The 16,851-nt window shown below is 43.4% G+C and overlaps 1 protein-coding gene across 1 annotated transcript; it reads right to left on the bottom strand.

Moving 5' to 3' along the window:
* Positions 1-3,303: 3,303 nt before the first annotated feature.
* Positions 3,304-16,567, bottom strand: LOC147797488 (sodium- and chloride-dependent neutral and basic amino acid transporter B(0+)-like). The gene is made up of 13 exons (XM_087143536.1): positions 16,061-16,567; positions 13,976-14,107; positions 13,637-13,787; positions 12,156-12,350; positions 10,807-10,939; positions 10,414-10,548; positions 8,318-8,421; positions 7,839-7,963; positions 7,549-7,661; positions 6,966-7,100; positions 6,332-6,547; positions 5,904-6,068; positions 3,304-5,028 (listed from the first exon to the last, which is right to left on the bottom strand). The coding sequence occupies exons 1-13, from the start codon at positions 16,269-16,271 to the stop codon at positions 4,834-4,836; spliced, it is 2,010 nt and encodes a 669-aa protein (XP_086999662.1). The 5' UTR covers positions 16,272-16,567; the 3' UTR covers positions 3,304-4,833.
* Positions 16,568-16,851: the final 284 nt, after the last annotated feature.

Genomic DNA, 16,851 nt, shown 5'->3' with positions numbered 1-16,851 from the left:
GGTGCAGGTGCCCCATCAGACGAGACAAAAGTGGCCACCGACTATGCACAGAAGTTGCAAGACAGACTTCAACTCGCCCACGAGGTCGCCCGGGAGGCCCTTAGCAAAGCAATGCGTTCACAAAAGAGACATTACGACCGCAACGTATCTAAACTTGTGTACCGCGACGGAGCCGTGGTTTGGTTGCACTGCAAACACCGGACGAAAGGTCGGTCTCCAAAGCTAGATCTGCACTGGGCTGGACCATACGTAATCATCAATAAACTACCTGATGTTGTCTACCGAGTTCACAAAAGCTCCCGTGCGACCCCTCTTGTGGTACATGCAGACCGACTGAAACCCTGCTATGGAGTCACGAAGGAGGACTGTGGCTTTAGACGCCGCCTAACTACTGACCGCCAAGCCGGTTCACCGGGGCAGTCTTCCCCGCCGGGTCCTCCGCCGGGGCAGTCACAATCGCCAGGCCAGCCTACTTCGCCGGGGCAGTTAACCCTGCCGACCCAACCTACTTCACCAGGGCAGTCACCTCCGCAGGTTCAACCAACTTTGCCGGGTCAGCCGTCTTCGCCAGGGCAGCCGTCTCTGCCGGGGCAATCACCCCCGCCGGTTCCACGAACTCCGACCAGTCATCATCCGCCAAAACCGCAAACTCCACACTTCCCACGCGCTGGAGCCCGCGATAAAATCATTGGTACCCGCGATACCGTTGGTGGCCTTACGTGTAACGGGACATCGCAAGTCGATGACAGTGCTAATCAGGGCACGCAACAACGAACACGACGGGGCAGAGCAGTGCGGAAGCCAGCACGGTTTTTGAGTTACATCAGTTCATCTGAGGGCGGACTTTCTACCGACAGTATGGCAGACGAGCCTACAGACTCCGCCTTGTTCACTTGCAAGAAGTGTGGGAAAAGCTATGCCAGTGCGTACGGCCGACGCCGTCATATGAGGGCAGCACACGAAGGGAAACAGTATGCTTGTCGAGTCTGTGGCAGTCTGTTCCACCGCCCCGAGTACGTTGCCCGACACATGAAGGTTCATGGCCAGGAGGCCACATCGAGTGCCTGCGCTGGTGGCGATGCCGAGCCTTCATCACCGACGCCGAGCGGGTCTGCCGACCAGGATCAGACGGCGCAGGTTCGGAGTTCTGTCCGCCGAATCACTAGTGACGAGACGGTAGGAGCTCACCTATACATCGATGGGCGGTGGTTCACGGCCCGCTCCGTCCACACCGTCGGTCTTACCAAGTGCGACCCACCGAGGGGGATTCAGCCCAGTAGACATGGCAGATGCGTCAGTGAGGTACCACCCGCATGACGGAGTCAATTGAGGACCAATGCCGAGGAACTTATACCATTCGCGAGACTGAATCAAAAGGGATACGCGAACCTGGTGACATATTTTGGAAGACGTGGCACCGGGAGTCTGGACTCCTGGACAGTAACTCTTAGGCCCTGGTTGTTTCCTTCTAAATTCCATCATTCTTTTCCACGTTCTGGTAGTCACCAGAGATTGCTGGATGAACGTTCGATCTGAGTTACCAGTTGGGGACCAGTATCGACGTTGACCCACATTCTCAGGGGAAACTAAACGTGAGTGGTTTTCGAGTTCTTTTTTTTTGTGCGGTACAGATTCTAGCTAGTATTGTAAAGTTCCTGTTGAAGAATAATTTTCAAAAATTGTATTGGAGCAAGTTTTCTCAAGTTTTCAGTGTTAAAAAAAAGACTTAAGTGAATTTTTGTAAGTTGCATGCATATCTATATTTGTGAACCAATCAAGTAATGTGGTGGTCGACAGGTCAGTCGTATCACTTATTGACTCTGAGTCGGCAGTCGCGGACCAGAATCATATTGATCGACTTTCTCTGGTGGACACTGGTGTAAGCGCTGTTTCAGTTTCGAGTTTGTAATATTAAAAGTCATCTATTCGGGAGAATAGGCCCAATCTAAGAAGGGGGCAGTGTAACAAACGCCTCCAGTGCCTGAGGACTCCGCCGGAGCATGCACTGCCGGAGCCCCCTATTGCTGTGTGAATCACAAACTCTGTGAACTCTATTGTGTTTTGGGGTCGCGCTGTGGCTCCGGAAACACGCCTGTAATTGGACACCTATTTTGCGGTTGCGGCCGGGTGCAGAACAATAAGGATTGGCGAGCCCGGGAAAAATCAATTGGGCCATTGCCAAAATCGAGTGAATGTAATTGTGCTGATGACGAATGTACTGTAGATATAGAGTAGTCTGGGAAAAGTCTTGAAGAAGGAAGGCCGAATAAAGGTGTTGTGTTCTGAAAAGAAAAACCCACGAAGGTCTACGCTACAATATTATTAACGCCACTGAACACGTACCACTAGAGCAACGCCACCAATGAACGGCGCCCTCTATTGCAGCATGACATGCTTTCCAGCCCCAACACTCATAGCGATCTGGTTCCCTGCCCAAAGATTCCATGACAATTTTTGATAAAAATCTTAGGTCATGCATCACCCACGGATATAAATAAATCTGATGCAAGGGCCAGGGGTCAGAAGTTGAAAGCCCAGATGTTTTCGATTTCATCAGTGGCAACATCTCAAAAAAGAGGCTTTTCCCATATCCAGTGGGCACTACTGCAAGTGGTATCCCCACTGAGAGCATATTTCAGGCATAAAGCTTGCATTGGTCGAAGAAAGTTATATTCTTCATTTTGCCTGGTATTTCAGCCACGGCGACCTTCGATTTCAGTGTATAAGGTCAAATATTGTGGGATTAACCGCTGCTATTAGGATACGGGAATTTACGTTCAACAGCTAGCCCACTTACCCGGTCGGGAATAACCGAACGTCAACGGCATATACCATCCGAACATGCCTAAAATAGATGGGACGACTTCGGAATATTTCGGCTATTTCCGGAAAACTGGAGGAACTCCTCCAGTCTTAGTCACGTGACATTGGGTGATACCGGATCCTTGATTCGTCGGATAGTCAGAATCATCGGGTCAGGTATCCAGACTACAATCATGGGTCATCCCCCTTCTCCCCGTTCACCGACAAAGAATTACGCCACTATTACGGACAAGACGCAGGGAGAGGATGACATTTTGTCCACTTGCCCAATTTTTAAGTTTAAACTGAAAGCCAACCACTTCATAACTGCTGTTGAAATGGCCCATGGAGCTGTTTTATATATAGTTTTAGATATAGCTCTGTGGAATGGCCTCATTTCCAAGTCGGCCATATTGAATTGAAAGCAAAGTTCACTTTTGTAATTTTGGGAGCTTGAGATTAAAACAGAAAGTAGTGAAATAAACGTCATTAAAACTGATGTCATTTAACGCCGATGAATAAGTTTAATTAAAATGTGTCATGCATTATGTTTTGAGCCACAGGCCTAGCCCTCAATTTTAATCTAATAGCAGACAAAATAGGCCTTAAAATGTTACTCTGAGATGATAATGAATATCGGTAGCCATTTGAAAGAATATCCGACATGCACAGTATAGAAATGGTAAATAAGCAACAACGTCGTCAAAAATTCAATCTATAGAGAATTGACCTGTTGCGTGGTGCAGAAAAGAGAAGAAAATAGAAAACCAAACAATCGCTAAACTTTCGTCAAGGCTACGGTAAAAAGAGTGCATAGCATTTACCCTTATGTCATTCATACACAACCAAGAGAAAAATTTAAATTTAGAACAGCAATGAAAATACCCGTAATTCCGAATTTATGAATTAGACAAATCTAAAACAGCGTTGATAAAGACATCAAACTTTTTCAAAAGCTTTCTTTAAAAGTTATTATTAAGAACGAATCCAAACCCAGAACCTTTTTGATAAATACAACCAGAATACAGACACGTCGCTTACCTAAAAAAATATTTTCCCTGTAAACTCACTCTTCAAACTAGGTATGTTTTCTGCCAAATAAAATGATTACTCTAACAGATGAACACTCCCCTCACTTAATCTAGGCCTATGCTGTTAAAAATGGGTAAAAAAGAGGGCAATACCATCCAACAACAGGTCCTTGGCTACACAACTGCTGGCGAATTTGATAGTTAAACATTCTCTGGGTGATTCTTGCCTATTTGTTAGTGTATGTGTTATCTAAATTACGATCCAAACGCTGTATAGTTAACATTGGCCTATTGCCACTTTGCACTATAGGAATTAAATGTACAATGACTGCTTGCCAGGGTGATTATTCAAGCATGTTTTTAAAACATTAAGAATAAACATACTAGATGTGTTTGCAGACATCCTCAAGAGGTTTCTAACATTCTCCAGGTGGAATTGTAGCCACTCTAAGCTCGTTGTGGATACTATCATACAATCAATATTTAAGCTTTCGAAAAAGATAACCCCAGTTTACTTAAACACAATCAAGCCAGTCACACATAATGCATCGAGAACAAGTACTGAAGTTCAAAACCATGGGCCTATACCTTCAAAGATTGTGATTTGCATGCTCATGATTATGTAAAAAATTTCAAACACACCTGGTTCAGTACATTCAACTGTAAACGAAAGTGTAGAGTGCATTTATTAATAGACCACTGTTATTTTCTGCAGAATAATCTGCGTATTGAAAGATTAGAATCTTGTTTTCACGGTACTTTCTGATTCATTATCATCCATCTTTATATAGAGTGCAGCTAAGCCTCGTCTACTATTTGATTACAATATGTTGGAGTATATCTGTGAAGTAGGTGTTGGAATGTTTTGAAACTCTTTCTTGAGAGAGCCAGCCACCATATTTTCAGAAACGCAAGTTATTCGGTGTTCCTTCACTCTGTTTCAATTTCTCAATATCCCATTTAACCCTGATAAATCATGAACGGACTTGTTTGTGGTTGCTCAAACTGTCGCTTCCATCTCATCCTCGCTGACGACAGCATACTTGGAGATCCTAGGGTTGACATCGACTTCGGCCGAGCACACCACTCCCCCCATGGTGGTGCCATGGCGGCAGTGAACTTCCACCGCCTCCTGTCGATGCTGGATCAGGGCCGGCCCCCAGGAGTCCAGGGGAGAGGTGATGATACGGAAGCGCTGCTCAGGGACGGGCAGAATGAAAATCATGACTCCCTGCTGTTTGTTATAAATGTGTTGCCAGTACAAGAGTACAGGGCAAAGCTGTTTCCAAGATTGGGGGAGGGACCAGGGCACTCATTAACGGGAAACTGTTCGTGCATATTAATGAATTTTCGTCCTCTTTTCTGTATTCTTTTTGCTATTTTTCCTTTTTTGGTCTTTTTTCTGTGTTAAATTTTCCAGGGGGTCAAGGGGGCACACTTTTGTTACTCTACAAGACTTCAAGATTGAAGTAGAATAGACCCATCAAGGTAAAAATAAGGGAAAATTGTTTGGGATGATTAGCTTAAGCATGTTTTAATGAGGTAAATGGTGGATTTGATAAATCAGACAGACAGACAAGAGAAGTCTCTGTTCGTTTGCCTTCGTGACGAAGTCACTTACTAACCGGAAAAGGGTTATGCGACTTTCCGAGCGCGACGACTGTGTACTGTACAGCTAGGCTGCGCTGAAGGGATGGCTGACCGGGAAGAGCAACGAAATTCCAACTAGATTTGAGTGTACAGTACAATGGGCACTGTGCCAAGGGTCTACTGAAAATTATAAGCCTACAACTACAGTATTCCGGGAAAACCTCCACGCAAACACCACCCACCATGCGCACACCTGAACGAAAGTCAGGGTTTCTCCTTGAATGTTCGACTCGAAGAAAACACGAAACTAGCTTGGTCACGAGCACAGTAATTGTACTCAATCACACAGGTTTGCATTAACATAAAATGTACGGATCGAGTGCAATAGCGACACTGTGATATTCTCATAGTTCTAGTGCCCTAAGCACTAATGGCTGCAGGGCCTAAGGAAAACTCTGTCTGCTAATGCATGTTCTTTACCTCCATGAAGCTGCCCTTCCTTCTGAGAAGCTCAAAGACCACATGTCCGGGGATACCAATGAGCGTGGTGATCATCATCATCCAGCCGAGAGCTCTGGCCCAGGGCGGGTACGGTCCGTTGTACTCGGGCTCGGTCCAGGTCGCCCAGTTGAACACCAAAATAACCTACCCACAATAGGAAGAAACAATGTCATGGAGTCTTTGTACTTCAACTTTTTACTACAACCCATGAAGCATTTGTGTATTTCCATTAACTTTTTCTCAACTTCCGTTTTGCTATTTAAAAAGTATGTCGGTGCCTGTTTGGTTTGTAAGACGCGTATATTTATTAAAAGCAAATGCTTTCATGACACTGCTATAGCAGTTGCTCAAGGAGGATAGAACCCCTCCTCAGACACCCATGGATTTTGTTGAAGGGACAAACTTACCCCCATGGACAGCGGAGTCAGGACCACCCAGTTCAGCGGCCACCACTTGAAGTACAGCGTGTCCACGTACCGGTCCCCAATCATAGTGCGGATGTCGTTAATGAAGCGTCGAATGCCGTAGCCCCAGCTCAGGCCACCGGTGATGAGGAACGCGAAGAGCAGCATCGCAAAGTTTGTTCCGTAATTGTCCAGGAGTGACGTCCAGTAGGGTCCGGCCTGTCGGAGGGACGAATGACGGGAAAGCAGCTCAGGTGAAGTTTCAGTACTTGTACAATATTTACAAAGTTTTAAAGGTAAAAATAAAAGTAGAAATGGCATATTGGTAATATAACACCCCCCATGATGGTTCACTGGATAACCTGCCATGGGCGTTGCGGGAGGGGACAACTATCTTTAGATAATTGATAAGTGGTTTGCCCCTACCCCTGAAAAATCCTGGCGACGCTTATGTAACCTCTTCTAGCTAATTCAAGCACAGCACACACTTGCCAATGGTTAGGGGTTTAGGAGCCATCTAAACAATTACACGGTTCTTGAGAAGCTGTATTGTTTGGCTTCCTCTTAACAATGTCCCATTCAGTTGTCTGTAATCTTAACAGCATCAGATTTTTTGATACCTAGCATGGTTACATACTTCAGTTATGCAGAGCAAACTACACAGAACCATCACCACACAGATTCCCAGGGTGACAAAGCTCTTGCGCCGAGGTGGAAAGAGCCTGGGGTATTCGTCCACTAGGCTCGTAGCCAGCCTTTCAAGATTTACAAACTGGAACAGAAAATGAAGTAAATTTTGATGGCCCCCGTCTCTGACATATTTTCCCCTCTTCTGATCACTCAAGCTAAGAGATTTACATGCAAAAGTTACCTTAACCCTCCCGGATCCTTCAAAATTCTGCAGGTTCTAGGACAATACAGTCTACTGTAAACAAGTCTTAATTGTCCATGAAACTGAAGTGGGAGGAACAATGCCACAATAGGTCGATGTACAATTGCACATTATGTCAATTCTATCGGGTAAAGCAACTCAAAATATCAACAGAAAATGCAGTCCACGGCTGCATTTCATGACATACAAGGAATTATGGTTTTGTGAAGAAAAAAGCGCCATGTGGAGTAGAACACTTGAGATGCCGCCAAGGAGAATTCACGATGACATGTAAAGGTGGTAGCCATAAAATGTTTGCACTGCCATGAAAAAGATACAAAAAAACTACCTGGCTATCCAGACCCAATGTAATGAGCATGAAGAAGAACAGAACCGACCAGAAAGGAGCAGCCGGCATTCTGGCTACTACCTCTGGGTAGGCGACAAACGCCAGGCCAAACCCTGAAAGGGCGAACACAAGACAAATGGTCAGACATGGGTGAAAGATTTGGAGGAAACATAGTGACGTCTAAAGACCCGAAAACATTACGTTAAAGATATGGTTTCTTTTTGTTTTCTTTGCCCAAAAGGACATAAACACCTGTAGGCATCTCAGTTATGTTTCCAGGATTCGGATACCTTGCCTGGCAACCTCAGAGACGTCTTTACCCTGGACGTGGGCCATGTATCCAAGGATGGAGAAGATGACAAATCCTGCCAAGATACTGGTGGCCGAGTTCAGAATGGTGACAATCATCGTATCCCTGCAGCAGAGATAAAGACAGATCAATCAGAATGATACTTTCCAGCCTGGAAAAACCTGAGTTTCTTCTTACAGTGCCTCAAAAATAAAAGTGGAAATCCATCCAGGTGGCTTCGCCAAAATTTTGAAGTGTTTTGTTGCAAATTACGCACAATGAAAGAAAGAACTTGGACGTCCATCCGGGTGCCTGGGTCAGCTTGTTGAAAGACCAAAAATGAAAAAAGGGGCGATGGGATATTTTTATCCTGCTCTAAGACCCAAAAATTAAATGTAGGATGCGAAACTCTTGCTTCTGGTATTCTAAAAAATGTTCAAATTCCTGAGACATTTTCTCAAAATGAATGATTATTTGCACCTGTATGTGTTGTTATGGAACTTGTTGTAAGACGCCAGTGTTTGCATACCACCCATAGCCAGGGTAAGGGAATAGAAGATCTGCACCACTGCATCCAACCAAACCTGAGCAGAAAAATATTAAAGCAGTCAAATGTCTATCCTTCATTTAATTGCCGATCAAACTTTAAAAAATCGCACAAGCTTATAATTAGTTTACTTTTTATTATTGCAAAATATGATTGTTTTTTCCAAAAACGTGGCTAAAATACAGTCCCTAGGATGGTAGTTGTCATCTTTGTTTAAATTCTGGCACTTTCTGTTCATAAATAGAGAATAGCACCATGTCTCCACGGGGCAACTAGCCTCCCTGACCCTTGATTGGCCACCGAACGAGGCATTCGTAGCAACTGGTTGAAAGCAATTCGTGCTTCAACCTCTGAACTCTCCTCAAAAATAAAGTACTTCTAGGCCTAATTTCCTCACCCCCCCAAAAAACCCATGAAACAAACCATATAGGGAAATTGGTGCATGTAAATGATTATAAGGATGAACAAAGACATTGACTGGAACGGGATTTGAACCTGCAACCTTCGGAACACCGTACCGGTACATGTGAAGCAAACTATGGGACAGAGAGCAACCCCCGCCTTTGTGTTGGTCATTGTTACACTGGTATCTCAGGAATTCTGTTGAGACAAGGGGGGGTAGGTAACATTAGGCTGGAGTGTGTATAGGGATTAGACTTGTTGGGGGTACCCCTCTGTCCCATTTCGTGCCTGGTATATACCGGTTGGTGTACCAACTGAGCTTCCAGCCCTCTGTTGGTGGCTCTTCCCATTTGTCAATATTTTTGTACGGGGGGCGCTACCCAGAAGCCATTCAACCTGACACAAAAAAATCACACAGCAACAGATTTCAAAATCAATGGGTAAACTTTGAGGTTCGAGTGAACGCAAACATTTCACCCGTGTAAATGCCCCTGTAAGTCGCCTATGTTACAGACGGTCCCTTGAAAAGAGTAGCTTCGGACATCTCTCTCTCTCTCTTAGTTCCTTCCACGCGACACAACCAGACGGCACGACGGCTCCCTTGCGTCGTGCCGTCCCGTCGAACCGTCGCCTTATTGCCATTTCGTTTGTACACACACGACGCGACGCGTCGTGTGTCGCGTCGTGCCGCCGCCCGTCGCGTCGAGCTGTCTTAGGTCCTTTCCTTGTTGCATTTTTTTCTGCGTAAACGTCGCCCCTTCCGTCGCCCGTCGCGTTGTGCTGTCGTGCGTCGCGTCGTACGTCTTGTTGTGCATCGTGTCGCCTGAAGCACGATGCGACGCACGACGCGACGCGTGCTGTCGCCCTTTACTTTATGGTGTTTATAGAGGGCGCCTTACTGTTTTCTTTCATTTCCGTCCACCTTTCTTGCAAAGTACATGTAATTAGCTCTTTAGTGTTTTATCTGATTCTTTTTATCTCATCGATTCATTAATTGGGGTTAATTTCAGGCATATTTTATTGAAAAAATGATAAAAGAGCAAAAGAAAATCCGAATAAGTAGGATCTGCTCTCTCAAACTAAGTAACAATAGAATTAAGGCCTGGGGAAGGGGAAGGTCGAAGAAGGAAATGAAAGAAAACAGTAAAGGCGCCCTCTTTAAACACCATGAAGCAAAGGGCGACAGCACACGACGTGTCGCGTCGTGCGTCATGTCAGGTGGCGCAACGCACGACAGCACGACGCGACGTTTTAGTTTTAGCTCACTCGCCGAGGCGAGATAGTATCTCGAAAATTTCTTTTTGCAAGTGGTCCTTATACGCTTCGGTAGTGAGGTAAGGGCAGGAGTGAGAATTTTTATTTCAACCAGGACATACAAACCAAACTTTGATAAAAATCCAGTGCACAGAAAAAGCTGCCAATGCCACACGGAAAGGTCACCAGTAAATGAAAACGAATTTTACTGCAAAAACATCCCTAACAAAAGATGGCTTCCATAAACAAGTATAACAAACTCCAAGGTCGCTGATTAATGTAGTCACCCTTTTTCCATTTGATATTAACTGCAAATTAACCAGATTCATTCAATAGAGGGAAAAACCCAATGCGACAAAAGGTCTCACTATACCTTGGGCTTAACGAGGTACTCCCAGCGCGGGGTGATGAAGAAGTAGATTCCTTGATCCGATCCAGGCAACGTCAGGCCACGAATCAACAGGATAATCAGTACCACGTAAGGGAAGGTAGCAGTGAAATAGACTACCTAGATACACGCGAACATCAAAACGACAGGATCCCGATAGGTTATCAAAACGACAAGATCCTGATAGGTTATCAGTTATTTTTTCGGTGCTCTGTAATATTCAACGTGCCTTCAGGTAAAAATTACGCAGACTGCTGTCCCTATAGCTTTCAGAAACAGAACACTTTCCCTTTCATTTTCCACTTTATTGAAAATGTAAATAAAAGTTTAGGATGACTTTAGGCTCGCTTTTCTGGTACTAACGGAGTGAATGTTTACCTTGCCTACAGATTTAATACCCTTGGATTGGCACAAGAAAGTAACCACGTAGGTAAATATCAGACAGAGTAGAAGCTGCCATACGATGGTTCCAGTCTCGTTCATGCTGGGCGATTCTTGTAAGACAGCCCTCCTAGAATATAACCATTCAGCAAAAGTGTGAAGAAAAAAAAGACGAAAGTAGACACTATTTATTTAGTGATGGGCAGGGACTAAATTGTCACGGAAGTCAAAGGCCTTGTTGGACTTTGCAGGTTGGTTTTCAGAGTTATTGTAGGCCCTCTTCCAGTAGAAAAAACAAGTCACAAATCGTTTTCCATGTTAAAGTCAAGCATGTCTGGCATCCTTTATTGATGACGTGATCCATGATGTTTTGCAAAACAGGACTCGCCAGCGCCTTTTTACCCCGGTGTTTGGTCGCAGGATATTTCTAAGAATAAAATAAAAATATAAGAATAGACAGATTTTAAATATTGATGTTTGCAGTAGCACCATACAAGGATATCTCTTTCTGGGTATGTGCGGTTCTGCGGTTCTGACATACTTGGGAAGAGATATCCGTTTAGTATGGTGCTACCGCAAAACCTCTACGCTCAACTTGCCACATTCACCATGGCAAGCTTCAAAGCGCAACAGACAGATTAGCTCAGATTGCATAAAAACAATACATACTTTTGACTCGTATTTATTTTAACAAAAGCTGGTAAATATATACGTGTCAGATTCAGTGGAGAGACGGGGGAAATGAAATATCAATAAAATAGTAGTGAGAGGTTTAGAGAGGCTTACAGCAACAACGTTGGTCTATGGACATGGGGGGGATTTCTTGTCACATGTAGGGGACGATTTCTGAGAGGTCATCCTTATGCGAAGCGTGACACAGCACATGGTCCAGGGTCCCACTTCAATTAGGGGGAGGCTACGGTAGCACGTAACGTCAATGACTTGAAAAGGGGATGATTATATTGGTAATTTCCAGGTCAAAAAGTGGGGGTATATGAAATTAGGAAAAGTCCTGAGAAATCTCACCCCTGCAGATTTGTTCCAGTCAAGTCCCAAATCAGTTCTCCCAAGTCAAGTCAAATTGCAAGTTAATTATTTTTTTATTCAAGTCTCAAGTCAAACAATCCTGCGTCTCCAGTCTGATCCCATTCTGGGTCGTCGATCCAAGATAACAATACTGCCAAAAATTGGTAGGAAATTTTGGGGGAAAGCATCAATTGAAAAGCAGTTCAGCTTTTAAGAACGGTAAACACTGGAACGCGAAAATCATAGATCATTAAATACCAATCTGAAGTGGGTTTTTTTTGGGGGGGGGGTCAAACCAAGCAAACTCATTGCAGACATACATCCAATATTCTTCGCTGGGAGACTTGCGCATTGCTTTCCACGGATCAATGTAGTTTGCCAGGCTGAAGTTCCCTGGACCAGAAGTGGTGATGTTCAAATCATCCAACTCGAACTCTGTCAAGTTCGTCAATGCCACACACTCATTGTCAAATGTGATCACCCCTCCAGCTTGGAAGCAGTCCGTAACGATGTCGCTGGAAATGAAAAAGACTGCTGATGTGATCAGTTTTTATTTGATCAGTTCTTATTTAATTTTTTTTATAGTTTTCCTAGACCTGCCCACTTTCATAACAGTTGGATAGGCTTACCTACGGAACTATTTTCTTTCCAAACCTTAGCAAACCAAAATTGCTTGCTACCTACTCAATCCATGAAGCCAGTCGCGGTTCTGGGACCATTTTATTTTATTTATTTATTTATTTATTTTGGCGGGGGGCTAGGCCCTTCGCACGTGACCTCACCTTTGTTACTGATCTTTTTTTCCTTTTCATTTTTGTTGCACCTTTGGGGGCTACACAATTTTTTGGGGGGCGGGGGAGGGGGGAAGCTAGACACCCAGAGCTCCCCCCGTAAAACCTCGCCTGCATAAAGATGCAAAAATATTGGATGGATTCAAATTCTTCGGACTTTTGTAAATTTGGTTATTAATGTCGATTACATTTTTTCCCTTTCAGAAAAGTTTTGTAAAAGTCTGTAAAGGCTTCCAACTACAGAGGATAAATAGAATATCCGGATACGGACCCTTTTCGGTCAAGATTATCCAACACTAGATACAAGCCATGGGCATCTCCTAAATTTTCTCAAGGGATAAACTTTTTTCGCGGGGGGGACACAGCACCAAAATACCGAAGCGTTACCGATGCAAAGGGATCACTTTTTTAAGTAAATGTTTGATTTTCACTCCATTTAACCCTAAAATAGCCAAATGGATTCCATCTCCCCCCCACGCAGCTTTGCCGATATCACTGCAGTGAATTTTATTCAGGAGCTGAGCCTTTAGGAGTTTTTAGAGTAACTCTTTGCGGTCTTTTGACACCAATTTGGTGAAAATGGAACCTGTCATTTTAGCACAACTAATGTACAGGCCTATGTACTTTTCCACTGCGGTGCTAAAAGCACGCTAAATGGCACACATGCAGCCTCGAACTTCAAATGAACATTAACAAACCTAAATGTCTGATCTTCACATTTTGTAATGTTAAGGAGGTTTTTTTATGTTTGTCAAGTTTAAAAATATTTCGGCTTAGCATAGCCGAATCATTGGGAGGGCGGTATCGCCCACTACCCTACTCCGGGCCAAAATAACTCGGCTCTCTCAGAGTTGGTGTTTCTTTCTTTCACTTTTCTTTCTCTTCCTCTCTTTTTTCTCGGGGTGGGGTATTCCCTTCCCCCCTGCAAACAACCATGAATGAGTATCCTTCACAACCCTAGATCTTATTCTGTTCCCCCTCTTTGTCAGCGAAGAAACAGTTGCCGGTACCTGCACATCGGAGTGTTCCAAGGTTGCCCGCAGCCAACCCAAGGCAGTGAGGACGTGAAGGAGATGAAGAAATAATAGACCGTGTAGGTGATGACAACTCCGTAGGCGATGGTCATATAGAAGCCCACGAGGAATTGTCCGTAACTCACGCCTGGAGAATAAACATAAAATGGAAGAAAAAAGCCCAATAATGGCAGTATGAGTTTTTAGAAGAAGTTATTGTCGGAAGTCAAATCATTCATAGTCCTCACAAGCTATTCCCACTTTACAAAGGAGAACTTTTTTATTCGTTTTACTTTTTGGTTTTGTTGGTGGCATTGTTCTTGGGTCTTTTTTTACCTTTTAAGATGGGATAGGCTCGCCAGCAGGTCAGCATACCCAAACTGCAGTATTGGCCAAAGTTGACCTCCATAAAGAACATGGGCATCCCAGCTAAGGCCAGACTCAAGAAGTAAGGTATCAGGAATGCACCTGTGAATGGCACACAGAAACTTATAGCGGTCCTAAAGGTTCTCAGTCAAATGCCATTATAATGAACGAAAGAGGGGCCTGAAAAAAGGTTGAGAAAGTGGTTGAGGAACTGGGAGACATACTCTGCAAGAACTGTTGCTACGTGACCAATTTCAATATCGCAGGTTCACGTGTATGACCCACGTTTTTCATGAAAAGGTTATTCTAAAAATATGTCGATAACTGCAGTTATCGTTCAAAAGGGTAGGTGGTGCAGGCGGGGGGGGGTCACAAGATGGGCAACATAGATGATAACTAATACGCGGTGCTCATATTCAGGATTATGTATGGGCAAGTGGGCCATGCTTCTTCAAGGAACAATTATCTACTGTCGGTTTCCCACTCGGCTTTCACGCAGTTGTAGTAAAAGTCGTACATGAGCCTCTTCGACAAGTCGAGGATAGACACACTGTTTTTTGTCGTCCTGGTACCGTACATTTCTTGCATCTCTGAGTAGCTCTCTGTTTGATACAATATTTGTGGCCTGTCTCGCGAAAAACAACAGTGAGAGATCTTTGATACAAGAATATTAACTCTTTTTGTCATCACAAAGTGGGAGCGATCGGTTAAAATCAAGATGTTTTTCTGTATATCCAAAAACGTAATGGCTATTCTGACAGTCTCTCCATTGGAGGTATCTTAGGTCTTTAAAACGAAACTAGTCTGTCGTTTGTTTTGTAAGTACACGTTCTGTCTTCGTGAACTTATTTCAGTGAATGATATATGTATTATATATATATAATACAATAATATAATATATAATACATATGTAATATGTATTTCGTGAATTTAATTACTCGAGTAACCTTTTGGTATGTCTTTTTTTTTTACTGGACTACATACATGTTGCTTTACCTCGGCTGCTCTAAAACTCAGTGCATCTGATGCCCGTATTGTCTGTAATTTTAACGTCAATGGCTTTTTAATTTTGAGATTGTTAGGCCAAAAGACGCACAAGCTTCCTCTCACAGTCTGATATTTACTAATGCTGATATAAAAAAGCTGATACTGTAAAGAGAACATCCCGATTCTCAATTTGAGTAAATTCCCCGATCTTCATCAGGATGTCATCACACTGTTCACGTAACTTTTATTTTATTTGATTTTTGCTCAAAACCACAATTGGTTTAATGTAAAAAGTAACTTCTGACGTCGTATTCTCCGCTTGATAGAGTCTCTCTTTGATAAACTAGATTTTCAGAGCAGTCTGAAATTACATGTGTTTTCACTCATTTTTCTCTGAAACTAGGCGATTTTGATTCTTTCATCTCCTTGTGAGAATCGAAGAAACTCACTGGACGCTTTTAAACATTTGGCGATCAAGCTCCTCATAGTTTCCAAAGCTCGTTTAAATTTTCCCGTTCCTCCAAAGTCGTCCTCTTAAAACAATTCTGATGACGTATACACTTTCACAACATATTTGAACTATTAGCGAGAATAACACTGAATAGTTGCACGATGTATGGATATAATGCCCCAATGTTTAAAACCAAAATACATGCACATAATGTAAATCTTCTGAACCTACAGGGCCACTCCTTTTTTGAACTTTTTCACATTGATCTTTAACATGAAAGAATAAATCGTAGAGGCAGATCGTACGTCATTTGTTAGGCCTTTAGCGTAGAAATACAAGTTTTGTATACAAGTACCCAATCGAAACTAATCGGTGTCCAAACCCAAATTTTCGTGGTCGGTGAACACTAAGGACATTATTTCCAGATTAACAAAGTCAAAAGAATGTGTGTAATGCAAATTTGTTTCTTCGAATAAAGACAATACAAAAATTCAATATTACTTGCAAATAAAAAAACATGATTTAGAAATTGTGAATAATCATGCTTATGTTAGAATATATGTTCAGTTTTACAAAATTTTCCCTACAAAATCCGCGACTTGTGAACGTATACTCACCACCCCCATTCCTGTAGCATAGGAAAGGAAATCGCCATACGTTACCAAGGCCCACAGCCAGCCCCAAGCAGGACAGCACGAAATCCAAGGGGTGTGACCAGTTCCCCCTCTCCTTATTCTCGTCGCCACTCCCACTCCCCTCCTCCCCCAACTCCGTGACATCATCGTCCCTCTTCTGACTGTCCTTTTCTGACTGCTGTTGGTCTATCATTCTCTGCAGTGTTTTAATTGGTGCACTGTTCCCGGGCACGTCCGTAGCTGGTGTCTAGCAGGTGAGTCGCACACATTCGGATATAGGCGCCTCATATATACACGTATTCATTATTAGCTGTTTCGGTGTACTGCCGAAGCAGCTATAGAGTACCGAAGTGTGACGTCACTGTGAACCAGGAAGTGCAGTGCAAACGAATGGCGTACGCGCGTGTGTTGGTTCAGGCACTGGTTCTCGCGCTAATGCCTTTTACACGCTAATTGTGCGCGTGACGTATTCACTTCAGTACTCTATTGCTTTCGTTAAAGTTTTGTTTTCTTTTTCAGTTTGATAGTTCTATTTATCTGATTGATTTCAAACTTGGTAGACCTTTAGATGTTCATGTCAGGTAGGTCCTAGAAGAAAATCGTGATGAATATTTATTTTTTCCCATACGTTTTGTACATGTCTTCCTACTAAACCATCGTGTTACTTGAATTTGGTATTTGTTTTTTTAAATCTGATTGAATTCATACTTAGTAAACCTTCCTACAGTTACTTACGGATATTCCAACACCATAATTGTCATGACCACGTCATC

The sequence above is a fragment of the Acanthaster planci genome, linkage group LG11 (genome assembly GCF_054643075.1).
Source record: "Acanthaster planci isolate LZ-2023a linkage group LG11, COTS_SCS, whole genome shotgun sequence".
NCBI lineage: Eukaryota > Metazoa > Echinodermata > Asteroidea > Valvatida > Acanthasteridae > Acanthaster > Acanthaster planci.
This window is presented reverse-complemented; position numbering and strand designations above follow the sequence as displayed.

Bases quoted from the DNA above. Each gene is read 5' to 3' on its own strand.
- LOC147797488 (XM_087143536.1), bottom strand. From the start codon at position 16,271: ATGATAGACCAACAGCAGTCAGAAAAGGACAGTCAGAAGAGGGACGAT. The intron at 8,422-10,413 runs GTATAGTGAGAC...TTTTCTGCTCAG, and splicing joins AGTACCTCGTTAAGCCCAAG to GTTTGGTTGGATGCAGTGGT. The intron at 5,029-5,903 runs GTAAAGAACATG...GTCCCTGAGCAG, and splicing joins GGAAGGGCAGCTTCATGGAG to CGCTTCCGTATCATCACCTC.